Source organism: Oncorhynchus keta, chromosome 18 (assembly GCF_023373465.1).
Source record: "Oncorhynchus keta strain PuntledgeMale-10-30-2019 chromosome 18, Oket_V2, whole genome shotgun sequence".
In the NCBI taxonomy this organism is placed as follows: domain Eukaryota; kingdom Metazoa; phylum Chordata; class Actinopteri; order Salmoniformes; family Salmonidae; genus Oncorhynchus; species Oncorhynchus keta.
The window spans coordinates 579,936-598,087 of record NC_068438.1 but is presented as its reverse complement, the minus strand read 5'-3'; the positions used below and the strand labels follow the sequence as shown (position 1 = coordinate 598,087).

General features: G+C 42.1%; 1 protein-coding gene across 2 annotated transcripts in view; it reads left to right on the top strand.

Moving 5' to 3' along the window:
• LOC118397012 (ATP-binding cassette sub-family G member 1) overlaps positions 1-18,152 on the top strand; it is a 39,322-nt gene that overhangs the window by 604 nt on the left and 20,566 nt on the right. Inside the window, exons 1-2 of one of the 2 annotated variants that reach the window (XM_035791398.2) lie at positions 60-203; positions 2,620-2,863. In XM_035791398.2, coding sequence (XP_035647291.1) covers positions 141-203; positions 2,620-2,863 — 307 coding nt within the window. In that variant the 5' untranslated portion in view covers positions 60-140. Of the gene's footprint in view, positions 1-59; positions 204-2,619; positions 2,864-18,152 lie in introns of those variants that run through there. The other variant, XM_035791399.2, reaches the window with a different exon arrangement.

Below are 18,152 nucleotides of genomic sequence, written 5' to 3'. Positions count from 1 at the left end.
AAGACACGCGGGAGAGAACTAGGAAGAGTGAACACCTTTTTTAGGTGCTCAGCGCATACCAAGCGGCGATGCAACAGATTTGTGCAGGTTTTTAGGTGGAATATTTTTGTCAATTTATTGGATCCATTTTTGGAGGGGGAATGGCATGTCTTATGGCAGCATTTTCTGTGAATAACGCCACTGACACTAACTCCATCCTAATGGTAAGAAAACGCTCTTATTCATTAAACATGAAAACGTGATTGTGTCAATGTGTTGTGATAATATTGATGGTATTTTCTTTAATGACACTTTTTTTTATCCTTTTATTTATCCTTTATTTAACCAGGCAAGTTGATTAAGAAAAAATGCTTATTTACAATGAAGGGCTGGCAAGTTGTGCATTTCTTTAAATGAAAATGTTTGATCAGCATTTTGCTATCAGTTCTTCTTGTTCATCATAATGTCCAAAACTGTTCATCATAATAGGCAGCCTTGATGAGAATATGTACTGTAATATCCCCTCGCCAAATGATTGAAATGCATTATGATCAGTGGTATACAGTATTTCAGTAAAAATACTTTAAAGTGCTACTTCAGTAGTTTTTGTGGTATCTGTACTTTACTATTTCGATTTTTGACAACTTTTACTTTTACTACATTCCTAAAGAAAGTGATGTACTTCTTACTCCATACATTTTCACTGACACCCAAAAGTACTCCTTACATTTTGAATGCTTAGCAGGACAGAAATGAACCATTTCACGCACTTATCAAGAGAACATCCCTGGTCATCTCTACCAGCCTCTGATCTGGTGACTCACTAAACACATTGCTTTGTTTTCTAAATTATGTTGGAGTGTGCCCTTGGCTATCCGTAAAAAAATAAAAAAAACATGAACAATTGTGCCATCTGGTTTGCTTAATATTAGGAATTTGAAATTATTTATACTTTTACATTTGATACTTCAGTTCATTTTTGCAATTACATTTAGTTTTGATACTTGAGTATATTTAAAACCAAATACTTTTAGACTTTTACTTAAGTATTATGTTACTGGGTGACTTTCACTTTATTTCTTGAGTCATTTCCTATTTCCTTTTACTCATGTATGACTATTGGGTACTTTTTCCACGACTGATTATGATTGTATGAATGTGGGAAATACTTTAATATATGTTTTGCATTTTCAAATCATGATAATTACAAGAACGATAACAGTATTTGCTAATTATTAGGCAACATATATCAATCTGCAAGTTTTTCATTTAGTCAGTTTTGTTTAACCTGTTGTGGCCATAAATGCTGGGTTACAAACAATCCAATTTGGGTCATTTGGTAACCCAGCACTGGGTAAATATTGGATAAAACACATGCTGGGTTATTTTGACCAGCCAGTTGGGTATCTTTTACTTTCATGCTTGGTTGACCTAGCATCTGGGTATTTCTTTATGTAATCCCTAGGTTATTTTCAGGAGGTGTGGCTTTCAGATATAACTTATTAATGGCAACCCGTGAGAGTAAATGTCATTCCTGTTTACATATTGCAAATAAAATGTTTTCTAAAAATGTTTATCATTTTACAAATTCTATTAGAATATTAGGAATACTTATTACATATTATAATAAAGTGGTATCTATCCCAACAGTGTGATTTGTATAGGCTTTTAGGGAACTCATACACTTCTGTAAGCCTCATGGAATACCAAAACCCCCTACTAAACTACATATAGTACATATTTTAATAACCCAGCATCAACAACCTAACTGTGCTCTTTTTAAAGAAAACAATCCAACTATGTGACCCAATGCCTGCAACCCGGCAGTTGGGTTAACCAAACAACCCAACATTTTTTTTGTGAATAAACCATGAACCATAGATTCGAATGACTGCCGTCTTTCTTCAATAATCTATTTTTTTTATTACTCAAATGTGTATTATGTAATTAACACATACCATGTAGTTCATCAGTATTATTGCATGGCTGTTGTTTTTCTTTGTGCTCAGAGTAAGCTTTGTCCGATAGTAACCTCGGCACTCTGCCTATAGATAGAAACAGATTAGGCGACTCTGCAGTAGCCTACAGTAGCCTATGCCAATATGCACTTTGCCTAAATCGTATTCTGAAAGGGAAATTATCAGAAATGTATATGCATATGTACATCTCATATCAAGGAATTGTGTTATAAGATATCTTTATTGTATTCAAGTTTGATTGTTGCCTACAATCTGGGATATTTTCAGTGGTCAAATTACAATTATTGACCTTGATTCTTGAAGAATATAACTTAGAAATTCCTCTCAGGCTCAGCACAACTGTCTTGGTCTATCATAAGCCAAAATATGTTTTTTTTACTCCATTGTTTAAGAATATCAAGATCGGAAATGAACAATGCATAGCATCACGTTTCAAACATATCACTTCCATCACAAACATTGTCTATGGATTTGAGAGGGGTTACATTTTCTTAGTCTCATCTCTCAACTTTTAATATCAAAACAAGTGGCGAGGCTGCCATTTCTCAATTCACAGTTTTAATGGTGTAACCTACCCCAACTTTGTTTGCCAATGTTTTGATAATTCAATCATTTTTATACCCCAAACCATCTGTTGTACCTCTCTCTCTATCACCACCAGAACACCAATGGGCCTCCTGATCTGATGCTGGACCCCAGGACTGTATGTGTATCTCTTGATGAAGTGGTATCCAATCATTTGAGCAGTCAACATACTCCATTATTAAATGGGCATCTCAAGAAAGTGGAGAACAGTCTAACTGAAGCCCAACGTTTTTCCTACCTGCCACATCGACCAACAGTTAACATTGAATTCAAAGATGTCAGCTACTCAGTTCCAGAGGGACCATGGTGGAGAAAGAAAGGTGGGTGCATTATAGGCGTTTCTCAGGAATCTTATTTTTCAAATCAAATCACATTTTATCTGTCACATGCTTTGTAAACAACAGGTGTAGACTAACAGTAAAATGCGTATGGGCCCTTCCCAACAATGCAGAGAGAAAAATAGATAGAGAGTAATGAAGTATAAATACAGTTTCCCACAATAAGTTGGCCCATTCCTCCTGACAGAGGTGGTGCAACTGAGTTAAGTCAGTTGGCCTCCTTGCTCACACACACTTTTTCAGTTCTGCCCACACATTTTCTATGGGATTGAGGTCAGGGCTCTCCAATACGTTGACTTTGTTGTCCCTGCCACAACTTTGGAATTATGCTTGGGGTCATTGTCCAGTTGGAAGACCCATTTGCGACCAAGCTTTAACTGATGTCTTGAGATGTTGCTTCAATATATCCACAATTTTCCTCCCTCATGAAGCCATCTATTTTGTGAAGTGCACCAGTCCCTCCTGCAGCAAAGCACCTCCACAACATGATGCTGCTGCCCCGTGCTTCACGGTTGGGATGGTGTTATTCAGCTTGCAAGCCTCCCCCTTTTTCCTCCAAACATAACAATGGTCATTATGGCCAAACAGTTCTATTTTTGTTTAATCAGACCAGTCGACATTTCTCCAAAAAGTACGATCTGGTGTTTTTATGGTGGTTTTGGAACAGTGGCTTCTTCCTTGCTGAGCGGCCTTTCAGGGTATGTCGCTATGGGACTCATTTAATTGTGGATATAGATACTTTTGTACCTGTTTCCTCCAGCATCTTAACAAGGTCCTTTGCTGCTGTTCTGGGATTAAGTTGCACTTTTCGCACCAAAGTACGTTCATCTTTATGAAACATAACGCGTCTCCTTGCTGAGCGGTATGACGTCTGCGTAGTCGCATGGTGTTTATACTTGCGTACTATTGTTTGTACAGATGTACGAGGTACCTTCAGGCGTTTGGAAATTGCTCCCAAGGATGAACCATTTTCTTTCCGAGGTCATGGCTGATTTCTTTTAATCTTCCCATGATGTCAAGCAACGAGGCACTGAGTTTGAAGGTAGGCCTTGAAATACATCCACAGGTACACCTCCAATTGACTCAAATGATGTCAATTAGCCTATCAGAAGATTCTAAAGCCATGACATTTTTCTGGAATTTTCCAAGCTGTTTAAAGGCACAGTCAACTTTGTGTATGTAAACTTCTGACCCACTGGAATTGTGATACAGTGAATTATAAGTGAAATTATACGTCTGTAAACAATTGTTGGAAAAAGTACTTGTGTCATTCTAATGGTATCCCTCGTCATCTGAGGAAGAGTAGTCAAGATCGGACCAAAATGCAGCGTGGTACGTGTCCATGTTAATGTTTATTTAAACTGAACACAAAACAACAAGAGAACTAATGAAAACGAAAGAGTTTTGTCTGGTGCAGACACAGAGACAGAAAACAACTACCCACAAATCATAGGCAGCCTGTTTTCCCACTAAGTATGGTTCTCAATCAGAGACAACAATTGACAGCTGCCTCTGATTGGGAACCATACCAGGCCAAAAACAGAAATACAAAACATAGAACAAAAACATAGAATGCCCTCCCCAACTCACGCCCTGACCAAACTAAAATAGAGACATAAAAAAGGAACTAAGGACAGGACGTGACAGTCATGCACAAAGTAGATGTCCTAACCGACTTGCCAAAACTATAGTTTGTTAACAAGAAGTTTGTGAGTGTTTGAAAGCCCCTGAGGGGCCGCCATATGAGGGTCAGCGTGCTGGATGTGTTGTTGCCTACACTCACCACCTTTGGGTGGCCCGTCAGGAAATTCAGGGTCAAGCTGCAGAGGGCGATGTTCAGTCCCATGATCCTGAGCTTAGTGATGAGTTTGGAGGGCATATGGTATTGAAAGCTGAGCTGTAGTCAATTAACAATTTTCTCATGCTCTGAGTACGCATCCTGGTAATCCATCTGGCCCCACGGCCTTGTGAATATTAACCTGTTTAAGGTCTTACTCACATCGGCCATGGAGAGCGAGATCACAGAGTTGTCCGGAACAGCTGGTGCTTTCATGCATGGTTCAGTGTTGCTTGTCTCGGAGCGAGCATAGAAGGAATTTAGCATGTCAGGTAGGCTGGCGTCAATAGGCAGCTCACAGCCGCGTTTCCTTTTGTAATCCGTGATCGTTTTCAAACCCTGCCACATTCGACGAACATCAGTGTAGTATGATTCAATCTTAGTTCTGTATTGATGTCTTGCCTGTTTGATGGCTCGTCCGAGATTGTAGCATTATTTTTTTAATAAGCGTCTGGATTAGTGTCCTGCTCCTTGAAAGCGGTAGCTTTCATGGCTTCTGTTTGGGTTATGTACGTACGGTCACTTTGGGTATGACGACATCGATGCACTTATTAATGAAGCGTGTGACTGATGTGGTAATGTTATCAGATGATTCCCAGAACATATTCCAGTCTGTGCTAGCGAAACACTCCTGTAGCTTAGCAGCCGCTTCATCTGACCACTTGCGCTGAATACAGATCACTGGTACTTCCTGTTTGAATTTTTGCTTGTAAGCAGGAAGAAGGAGAATAGCGTTATGGTCAGATTTGCCAAAAGGAGGGCGAGGGAGAGCCTTGTATGCGTTTCTGTGTGTGGAGTAAAGGTGATAAAGAGTTTGTCACCTCTAGTTTCAAAGTTGACATGCTGGTATAAATTTGGTAAAATGGATTTCAGTTTCCCTACATTCCCTTCACCAGTTTATTTGAATATTAAGTCAATCAATAGTAGGTCAATTGTTACAATTATGTACTTACATTTGGGGAGGCAGGTAGCCTAGTGCTTAGAGCGTTGGGCCAGTAACCAAAAGGTTGTAATCGAAAGGAATCCCTGATCTGACAAGGCAAAAATCTGTCATTCTGCAAGGCAGTTAACCCACGGTTGACACATTTCAGTACATTCAGTTGGACAACTGACTAGGTATCCCCCTTTCCAACTGAAAGTGTAATTATTTTCCTCTGTATGTAGTGTACTACAGAAAACTGCAGCCTAGTGAAATTCTACGTACCGCTTGCTCTTCAAATTTTGCTGGCAATTTTTAAAATTAAATTAGACATGATGATTACTTTGTCTGGTGGATTATCATAAATAAATGCAGATTTGCATATTTGTAGGAAGAAATAGCTAGGTTTGATTTAGCATGGATCTTATTGTGGTTCAGTGAAGCTTGTACTAGTGTTCAGATAACACATACTGTAAGCTCCAGTTAGGAAACTCAAATCACCTTTTAGAGAAATCGGCTGCCTGACAACACTCCGATCCCACTGAGTATTTTAAGAATCACCAACCATTATAAAAGTCTGATTTGATGTTGAGAGGGATGGAAGGCTATTGCTTCAAAGATGTGCCATCATACAAATTACTGTAAACAAAGTAAGATATTACTTGGTAGCCTTTTGAATAGGCACATCATTACTCCCTCTGGGTAAGTGATGGCTCTCCCACAAGACCAGAGTGAGAGAGTTGTTAGCGAGGTTGCTTTACGTTTGGGATTGGGTGCTGGTGGTAGCGTTTCTGTGAATCTGTGTTGACAGAACTGCACAGCTGGCTAGTTACTCTGGCATTTCTTCACTGGAGGGGCCCTCCTCCCATCACAGCAAAGCACTGTTGTCTTCATTAGCACTCTCCATCTGGATGTTCATTGGCATGCAGACCTGCGCCTTCTGTCTGTCTGTGCGCCTGTCCATCTGTCTCCCTCTCGAAGCGTAGACGAGATCAGAGAAACATACAGACAACATTAAGATAAAAAAGTGCAGAGAATACAAACATGTCATCTAATCATTAAAAGTCAGCCTACAGTTAGATGCAGTGATGCACATGTATTAATGTTTTATATATATATAAATTAATCAACCATGAGCATGGAGGAAACGTAGGTCATCTAAATTGATTGGACATTTGATTTCGATAATGGGAACTTCTGTCTGACCTTGTGGACTTGACCGGATGCCGTTGTCCCTGCCAGGCTTTAGGCCTGGGCAACATTACAGCCTGTATTGTTCCTGGTTGACTGAAATGTAAACCGGGCCGCCGAGCTGTCCTGCAAATCTTGGTAATACATAAGATAAGGAAACTGAGAAAAACTCTGTAGCAAGTCATCTGCAGCAGCAACTAAGAGAGTCTGAGTTGCTCTCAGCTGGTTACTATCGGTCAGCAAACTGCAGTAACCCAGAGATGCAGTGGGGGTGGGGCTGATGATAACACAGCAGGATGCCATGGGCTTTGCACTCACAAAGATACAAACAAAAAAGGATGCCTCTTGAGCTGCCTTTCATCTCTTAAAAGAGCAATGACTATTTTTTTTTTGCATTAACACATATGCCTTATGCTTCAATTCTTAATTGACCGATGGAGCTGGTTGCATCATAAAATTCACTAATAATAATACATCTTTAGATGATACAATTTTAGATGTCAAATCGACCTCAACCACATTTCAATTCATTACGTCACTTTATTTACTGTAGAACACACATTTATTTGCATAGCTAGTTGTGATGATGGCTTGAACAGAAATGTTCAACCTTAATATTCATGATCTCCAGCACTACTCCTACATCAACAATGTACAGTATGTGAATCATGTGATTTTAACCAATTAGTAGGTAATGACTACTCACAATTGATTAAAATCACATGATTCACACCAGATGATGCCATTGGAAAAAAATGATCTTGCTGTGTCTTTTTTTACTACAAAACATAGACATTTAAATATCCGTTTAACCAGACCCAGACCTACAGTTTAGTGCATTGATGTGACCTGACCTTGTTTTCTGACTGACCATCTGTCTAACTGATAGGATGACGAGGCATGGCTATCACCCTGGAAATCCATTAAATGACATGTCAGTTAGCGCTTTAAAGACCTGATGCATTTCACCTAGGCTGAACCCTCCAGACATACAGACATTCTGTTACTCTGCCGTTTACACCAAATAGTATTGGTGGTGATGAAAGTGTGTGTGCTTGCTTGTGTGCATGTCTGTGCCTGTGTGCGAGTGAGCGAGCGAGCATGACTAAATGTTTTGCTCCCCGTTTTTAAAGTGCATCAGAGGACTAATATTCAAGGGATTAGGCCACTGTAAGCTTTTGTTTGTTGGCATGGCTCTATATAGCTTTTTTAGAAACGTTTGTGTAAGGGGTCTGCTCAATGGTTTTTATTAGACTTCACACAATTGAGTCACATACTCTTTTAATGTCATCTTTGGTTGAAAAGAAAAACAGCTCTGCCCTGGTTATAATCTCGATCTTTCAAGATCCGTCAGGATCATGGGAAAGATTTTTAACAGGGTAGTACAACTCAGTCACTGTCACGAAGGGTTGTCAGCATCTACAATATGTCTGGCAGAGCATGGGCACCTGTGCTGGGGACCCTGGGGATTGGATTACTCTCAGATTTGTGCCACTGAGGATCCCTGTGATATCCTGTCAACTTTAGCAAGGTGTTCAGATTTACATTTAGATGTATTTATTTTATTTTATTTAACCTTTATTTAACTAGGCAAGTCAGTTAACCTCTTAACCTGTTGACGGTACAGGTTCCCCAAGGGGTACCACACCCCCCCTCAACTGAAACAGTGGCGCACAGAATGCAAAAATATTCTTAGACATATTTAACCTCCACACATTAACAAGTCCAATAGCTCAAATGAAAGATAAACACCTTGTTCATCTAGCCAGCGTGTCAGATTTCTAAAATGTTTTACGGCGAAAACATAGCACATATTTATGTCAAACCACCACCAAAGACACAGACGATATACAGCCATTTTGTCGAACAAAAGATGCAATCAGAAACGCAGGATTAAAAGAAAAATAATTCACTAACCTTTTGAAAATCTTCATCAGATGACAGTAATAGGCCATGTTACACAGTACATTTATGTTTTTTTCAATAATATGCAATTTATATCCATAAATCTCAGTTTACATTGACGCCATATGTTCAGAAAATGCTAAAAAATGTCCGGAGAAATTATAGATAACTCCGCCAGATAACGCCAGATAACAGCAATACACATCATAAACTTTGAGTAAATATACATGTTCTACATATAGTTAGAAAGATACACTGCTTCTTAATGCAATCGCTTTGTCATATTTATTTTTAATGTTACAGAAATCGTTCACTATTCAATAATCTGAGACGGCGCTCAGACATAAGCAATATTTCTCCGCTATGTTGGAGTCAACAGAAACACAAAATTACAACATAAATATTCCCTTACCTTTGATGGTCTTCGATCAGAATGTAGTGGAAGGAGTCATACTTACCCAAAACATTGTTTGGTTTCAAGTCGTGTGTCTTTGTATTAGCATATCAAGTTCCAGCTGAAATGCATCCAAAATGACTTCTGGTCTCTGGACTTCTGGTCTCGAACAGTTGCGCATTAAAACTTCAAAATTACATGTTATATGTCGACTAAACTGGTCAAACTAAGTGCAGAATCGAGGTTTAGGATGTTCTAAACGTACAAAACAATTCTCAAATCTATCGCAACAATCGTGCTTCTTCTCAGGCATTCTGGAACAAAGGAAGGTCTGTCCTAAAAGCGCGCTCTAGTCTCCAGGTATTTTCTCGCGACATCCACTCTTTCGCCTCCCAAAGGGTCAAAACTCGCGGGATTTGCACAATTAAACGCTGTACTGGATGAGGACATCTAGTGGAAGACACAGAAAGTGTCTCCAGATCCATAGCTGGTTGGGAAGGGTGGAGGCGACGACGTCAAAGTTGCCCCAAGTTTCAGGCTCCCAAAAATAGTTTGGAAGATTGCCTGCCCTGTGAGTTCTGCTATACTTACAGACACAATTCAAACGGTTTTAGAAGCTTTAGAGTGTTTTCTATCCAATAATAATTATTATATGCATATATTAGCAATTTTGGACAGAATTCATCCAAAGGGGGAAGAATTTCCACTTTTGGATAAATGGCGTGCCCAATTTCAACTTCCTGCTACTCATGCCAGAATAGAAGATATGCATATTATTCATAGATTTGGATATTAAACACTCTGAAGTTTCTAAAACTGTTTGAATCATGTCTGTGAGTATAACAGAACTGATGTAGCAGGCAAAACCCAGAGGACTAACTGTTCAGAATTGTTTTTTTCCCCCTCTCTGTTCCCTATATTGTCTTTGCCATTGGATATTTAATAGGAACCTAGTGTCAGTTCCTAGCGCTTCCACTGGATGTCGCCAGTCTTTAGAATATGGTTGAGGTTATTCCTTTGTGCTATGAAGAAGTAGGCCAACTCGGGACTGGAGAAACTTTTGTGAGTTGCGCAAGACGTGAAAAGCAGTGCTGGTTTCTTTTCTTTCCTGTATTGAATACAGATTGCCCCGTCTACAATTTGATCGATTATTAACGTTTAAAAATACCTAACGTTGTATTACAAAAGTAGTTTGAAATATTTTGGCAAAGTTTATAAGCAACTTTTGAAATATTTTGTAGTGACGTTGCGTTTTTGTAAGAGTTTTTTTTCTGGATCAAACGTGCCTTATAAATGGACATTTTCGATATATATATATATGGGACATATTGGAGTGCCAACAAAAGAAGCTTGTCAAAGGTAATGCATGTTTTATATTTTATTTCAGCATTTTGTGTAGCGCCTTCTATGCTAGCTCCTTTGTTTACTGCTGGTGCAGATGGTGCAGGCTATCAAATAATAGCTTCTTATGCTTTCGCCGAAAAGCATTTAAAAAATCTGACATGTTGGCTGGATTCACAACGAGTGTAGCTTTAATTGAGTATCTTACATGTGTGATTTAATGAAAGTTTGAATTTTATAGCATTTTATTTGAATCTGGCGCTCTGCATTTCCCCCAGCAATTGGCCAGTTGAGACGTTAGCGTCTCGCCTATCCATAAGAAGTTTTAAGAACACATTCTCATTTACAATGACGGCCTACCAAAAGGCAAAAGGCCTACTGCGGGCAAGGGGGCCTGGGATTAAAAAATAAATTATAAATACAATATAAATATAGGACAAAACACACATCACGACAAGAGAGACAACACTACACTACATAAAAAGAGACCTTAGACAACAACATAGCAAGGCAGCAACACATGACAACACAGCATGGTAGCAACACAGCAAAACAACAACATGGTAGCAACACAGCATGGTATCAGCACAAAACATGGTACAAACATTGGGCACAGACAACAGCAAAAAAGGGCAAAAAGGTAGACAACAATACATCACACAGAGCAGCCACAACTGTCAGTAAGAGTGTCCATGATTGAGTCTTTGAATGAAGAGATTGAGATAATACTGTCCAGTTTGAGTGTTTGTTGCAGCTCGTTCCAGTCGCTAGCTGCAGCGAACTGAAAAGAGAAGCGACCCAGGGATGTGTGTGCTTTGGGGACCTTTAACAGAATGTGACTGGCAGCACGAGTGTTGTATGTGGAGGGTGAGGGTTGCAGTGGACATCTCAGATAGGGGGGAGTGAGGCCTAAGAGGGTTTCATAAATAAGCGACGTATAGAGTGCAGGGATGTGTCCTATAAGGAACATTGGTGGCAAATCTGATGGCCGACTGGTAAAGAACATCTAGCTGCTCAAGAGCACCATTACCTGCCGATCTATAAATTATGTCTCCATAATCTAGCATGGGTAGGATGGTCATCTGAATCAGGGTTAGTTTGGCAGCTGGGGTGAAAGAGGATCGATTACGACAGAAGAAACCAAGTCTAGATTTAACTTTAGCCTGCAACTTTGATACCTGCTGAGAGAAGGACAGTGCACCATCTAGCCATACTCCCAAGTACTTGTATGAAGTGACTACCTAAGCTCTAAACCCTCAGAGGTAGTAATAACACCTGTGGGAGGAGGGGCATTCTTCTTACCAAACAACCTTTGTTTTGGAGGTGTTCAGAACAAGGTTAAGGGTCGAGAAAGCTTGTTGGACACTAAGCAAGCTTTATTGTAGAGCATTTAACACAACATCTGGGGAGGGGCCAGCTGAGTATAAGACTGTATCATCTGCCTATAAATGGATGAGAGAGCTCCCTAGGATGGGGCCTAGGATCGGGCCTAGGATCGAGCCTTGGGGTACTGCCTTGGTGACAGTCAGTGGCTGAGACAGCAGATTTTCTGACTTTATACACTGCAATCTTTGAGAGAGGTAGTTAGCAAACCAGGCCAAAGACCCCTCGGAGACACCAATGCTCCTTAGCCGGCCCACAAGAATGGAATGGTCTACCGTATCAAAAGCTTTGGCCAAGTCAATAGAAATAGCAGCACAATATTGCTTAGAATCAAGGGCAACGGTGACATCATTGAGGACCCTTAAGGTTGCAGTGACACATCCATAACCTGAGTGGAAACCAGATTGCATACCCGAGAGAATACTATATCAAGAAAACCAGTCAGTTGATTATTGACACGTTTTTCCAACACTTTAGATCAACAGGGCAAAATAGAAATAGGCCTATAACATTTAGGATCAGCTTGATCTCCCCCTTTAAATAATGGATGAACCGTGGCTGCCTTCCAAGCAATGGGAACCTCTCCGGAAAGGAGAGACAGGTTAAAAATGTTGCCGATAGGCTTGGCAATGATAGGGGCAGCAACCTTAAAGATGAATGTTAAATTAATACCTTCTTATAGCACTCAGTTAGTGAGAGAAAGAGAGATGGTGTCTTTAAACTCGCACTTGTCTTTTCTAACTAGCACTGATTTTGTAGATTTTCTGAAGAAGGGTTTTGGTTGCTGTGCTGAGCTGCTCTTCTTCCAGTGTATTTTATCATCCATGACTGGAGACCCAGTTGAGTAGACGCATCACCCTGACAATGATGTCTTGTGACTTAAGCAGTGCAGCAGTCTCTCCTTGATGGCCCATATTCTCAAAGTTTCTCAGGGCAGGCGTAGCCTACCGATCTAGAATCAGTTTTGCCTTTCAGATCACAATGAATAGGACAGGGGGGACAGGGGGGACATGATCCAACGGTGCATTCGGGAAGTATTCAGACTCCTTGACCTTTTCCACATTTTGTTATGTTACGGCCTAAAATTGATTTAAATAGTCCCCCCACCCATCAATCTACACACAATACCATATAATGACAAAGCAAAAACAGTTTTTTAGATTTTTTTGCAAATTTATAAAGAATAAAAGCTGAAATCACATGTACATAAGTATTCAGACCCCATCGGGTTCAAGTCCGGGCTCTGGCTGGGCCACTGAAGGGCATTCAGAGATTTGTCCCGAAGCCAATCCTGCTCTGTCTTGGCTAAATGCTTAGGGTCATTGTCCTGTTGGAAGGTGAACCTTCGCTCCAGTCTGAGGTCCTGAGCTCTTTGGAGCAGGTTTTCATCAAGGATCTCTCTGTACTTTGCTCCATCTTTCCCTCGATCCTGACAAGGCTCCCAGTCCTTGTTGCTAAACAACATCCCCACAGCATGATGCTGCCACCACCATACTTCACCGTAGGGATGGTGCCAGGTTTCCTTCCGACGTGACGCTTGGAATTCAGGCCAAACAGTTCAATCTTGGTTTCATCAGACCAGAGAATCTAGTTTGTCATGGTCTGAGAGTCCTTTAGGTGACTTTTGGCAAACTCCAAGTGGGCTGTCATGTGCTTTGTACTGATTAGTGGCTTCCGTCTGGCCACTCTACCATAAAGGCCTGATTGGTGGAGTGCTGCAGAGAGTTGGGCTTCTGGAAGGTTCTCTCATTTCCAAAGAGGAGCTCTGTCAGAGTGACCTTCAGGTTCTTGGTCACCTCCATAAGATTGCTCAGTTTGGCCGAGCGGCCAGCTCTAGAAAGAGTCTTGGTGGTTCCAAAGTTCTTCCATTTAAGAATGATGGAGGCCACTGTATTCTAGGGGACCTTCAATGCCGCAGAAATGTTTTGGTACCGTTCCCCAGATCTGTGCCTCAACACAATCCTGTCTTGGAGCTCCACGGACAATTCCTTTGACCTCATGGCTTGGTTTTTGCTCTGACATGCACTGTCAACTGTGGGACCTTATATAGACAGGTGTGTCCAATCAATTGAATTTAGCACAAGTGGACTCCAATCAAGTTGTAGAATCATCTCAAGGATGATCAATATAAACAGGAGGCGGTTAACTTTTCTGTAATACGATTGGTCAACAACTCAGATTTTCAATCAATCAATCAAATGTATTTATAAAGCCCTTCTTACATCAGCTGATGTGTCACGCCCTGACCTTAGTTATCTTTGTTTTCTTTATTATTTTGGTTAGGTCAGGGTGTGACAAGGGTGGTTGGTTTAGTTTTTGTATTGTCTATGTGTAGTTGCCTGTCAGCTTCACGTTAGTTTTGTTGTTTTGTTAGTTTGTTTAGTGTTCTTTGTGTAAATAAAGAAGAATGTATTCTTGGCGCCTTGGTCTCCTCATTGTGACAAAATAACCAACCAAACAAGGACCAAGCAGCGTGAAAAGGAGGAACTGCGCTTAATGGGGAGATGGACCTGGGAGGAGATATTTGATGGAGCAGGACCCTGGACACAGCTGGGGGAGTATCAAGGAGAAATAGAGGAGAATAGATTGGCTGAGTCAGGTAGGAGACCTGAGCCAACTCCTCGTGCTTACCGTGGGGAGCGTGTAACTGGTCAGGCACCGTGTTATGCAGAGATGCGCATGGTGTCTCCAGTGCGCTATTCTTGCCCGGTGCGCTCTATTCCAGCTCCTCGCATTTGCCGGGCTAGAATGGGCATCCAGCCACGACGTATTGAGCCAGCTCTATGTTCTGGATCTCCAATGTGTCTCCACGGTCCAGTGTATCCTGTGCCTCCTCCCCGCACTCGCCCTGAGGTGCGTGTCACCAGCCCAGTACCACCAGTGCCAACACCACGCACCAGGCTTCCTGTGTGCCATCAGAGCCCAGTACGCCCTGTTCCTCCCCGCACTTGCCCTGAGGTGCGTGTCTCCAGCCCAGTATCACTAGTTCCGGCACCACGCACCAGGCCTACAGTGCGCCTCCAGGGTCCAGTACGCCCTGTTCCTGCTCCTCGCACTCGCCCTGAGGTGCGTGTCCCCAGTCTGGTACCACCAGTTCCGGCATCACGCACCAGGCCTACAGTGCACCTCGGCAGTCCAGGACGCCCTGTTCCTCCTCCCAGCGACGGTCCCCAGTCCGGAACCTCCAGCGACGGGCCCCAGTCCGGAACCTCCAGCGACGGGCCACAGTCCGGGGTCTCCAGCGACGGTCCCCAGTCCAGAACATTCGGCGACGATCCACACAGCGAGGGTCCCCAGCCCGGGGCCTACGGCGAGGATTCGCAGTCCAGAGCATCCGACGATGATCCACGGGTCAGTCAGTGATACAAGAGCGGACTCAGTGTAAGGAAGGGGGGCGGCGTCCAGAACCAGAGCCGCCACCAAGGTTAGATGCCCACCCAGACCCTCCCATATAGGTTTAGGTTTGCGGCCGGGAGTCCACACCTTTGGGGGGGGTACTGTCACGTCCTGACCTTAGTTATCATTGTTTTCCTCATTATTTTGGTTAGGTCAGGGTGTGACAAGGGTGGTTGGTTTAGTTTTTGTATTGTCTATGTGTAGTTGACTGTCAGCACTCGTGTCTTAAAGCTTCACGTTCGTTGTTTTGTTAGTTTGTTTGGTGTTCTTCGTGTAAATAAAGAAGAATGTATGCTTATCACGCTGCGCCTTGGTCTCCTCGTTTTGACGAACGTGATATGATGTCACAAATTGCTGTACAGAAACCCAGCCTAAAACTCCAAACAGCAAGCAATGCAGGTGTAGAAGCACAGTGGCTAGGAAAAACTCCCTAGAAAGGACAGGACCTAGGAAGAAACCTAGAGAGGAACCAGGCTATGAGGCATGGCCAGTCCTCTTCTGGCTGTGCCGGGTGGAGATTATAACAGAACATGGCCAAGATGTTCAAATGTTCATAGATGACCAGCAGGGTCAAATAATAATAATCACAGTGGTTGTAGAGGGTGCAACAGGTCAGCACCTCAGGAGTAAATGTCAGTTGGCTTTTCATGGCCGATCATTCAGAGTATCTCTACTGCTCCTGCTGTCTCTAGAGAGTTGAAAACAGCAGGTCTGGGACAGCTAGCATGTCCGGTGAACAGTTGAAACTGGAGCAGCAGCACGGCCAGGTGGACTGGGGGCAGCAAGGAGTCATCATGCCAGGTAGTCCTGAGGCATGGTCCTAGGGCTCAGGTCCTCCGAGAGAGAGAAGTAAAGAAGGAAAGAAAAAAGTAAAGAAGGAAAGAAGGGGAGAGAGAGAGAGAGCATACTTACATTCACACAGGACACTGGATAAGACAGGAGAAATATTCCATGATATAACAGACTGACCCTAGCCCCCCGACACATAAACTACTGCAGCATAAATACTGGAAGCTGAGACAGGAGGGTCGGGAGACACTGTGGCCCCGTCCGACGATACCCCCGGACAGGGCCAAACAGACAGGATATAGCCCCACCCACTTTGCCAAAGCACAGCCCCCACACCACTAGAGGGATATCTTCAATCACCAACTTACCATCCTGGGACAAGGCCAAGTATAGCCCACAAAGATCTCCGCCACTGCACAACCCAAGGGGGGGGCACCAACCCGGACAGGAAGATCACATCAGTGACTCAACCCACCCTCCTGGAGACGGCATGGAAGAGCACCAGTAAGCCAGTGACTCAGCCCCTGTAACAGGGTTAGAGGCAGAGAATCCCAGTGGAGAGAGGGGAACCGGCCAGGCAGAGACAGCAAGGGTGGTCCGTTGCTCCAGTGCCTTTCCGTTCACCCTTCACACTCCTGGGCCAGACTAAACTCAATCATAGGACCTACTGAAGAGATGAGTCTTCAATAAAGACTTAAAGGTTGAGACCGAGTTTCCGTCTCTCACATGGGTAGGCAGACCATTCCATAAAAATGGAGCTCTATAGGAGAAAGCCCTGCCTCCAGCTGTTTGCTTAGAAATTCTAGGGTCAGTAAGGAGGCCTGTGTCTTGTGACCGTAGCGTACATGTAGGTATGTACGGTAGGACCAAATCGGAAAGATACGTTGGAGCAAGCCCATGTAATGCTTTGTAGGTTAGCAGTAAAACCTTGAAATCAGCCCTTGCCTTAACAGGATGCCAGTGTAGAGAGGCTAGTACTGGAGTAATGTGATCCATAAACAAACAAAAAATCCAAACAAGTCAGATGCTTATAGAAGCGTTTTAGATTCATTGTTCTTTCTCTTTCTTTGTTCCTGACACTCTCTCTTTCTTTCTGTCTCCTCACCAGGGACTCTTGGGACATGGCCTATGACTTCGCTCTCTCTCCCTGTCTGATAATGCCTAGATATTAGATGCCTTGTTAATGTCAGTATTGCCTTGTAACTTAAGCTTTATGCCTTATATGTGATTTCATTGATTTGACAAAGTAATTAAATACACTTGTATTTCGAATTCCATTCTCAGACCTTTCTTGATTTTCTATTACTTTAATGCAACAATATTCTTGCTGTAATATTGCTAAATTTTCTTCATTGACAATTAATTTTTATTGCATTTTTTACGGGTCGCATATGAAGGACATGTAATATGCATATAATAAATATTACCCCACTACACAGGAACATCCACGCTAAACTAGAATCAGTTCGGTTCATTTGCCACATTGTTTCAGAACACTTTTTGACCCACTTCTATCCTACTGTCACTTTGACCTTTGCCCTAACTATCTTGATCTGCTACTGTATGCCTTTAATGTTTTGTCATGAGTAACACATACCTTTGGTAACAAACAACATTTTCTACATTATCGAAGGTAAAGACCACTTCGGAGTGCTGTGGAAAAGCAAAGAACTAAAATGGAACTGTAGATTGTGTTTATTGAGTAGGCCTAACTTAACATTTGCTTTATGGTCAATTAAAAGAAATTCAAAAGTTCAATTGACTTTTAATTCAATCCTGGCTGACCATTTCTTGCTCTTGAAATATCATGGCTCTAAGTTAGTGGAATAACTATTTTGGCATTAATTCTCGGGCTAGTCCAATTTCAACAATCACAAGAGTGAACACTGGGTGTTTGTGCCTTATAAGTTGAATAGCAAAGGGAGACACTCGGGTGCTCATCCTTTTTGGCTGCTCTAGAGAAGGGTGTAGTTACCATTTATAGTGGTATTCAACACCAACTAGACATATAACATACTGCAAGCACAAAGATTTGTTTTTTGTTTAGCAAATTGTTTTTTATTCTTCTTCCCGATCCACATCCTAGTGCATTTATATCATCACTCAATGCTTCACC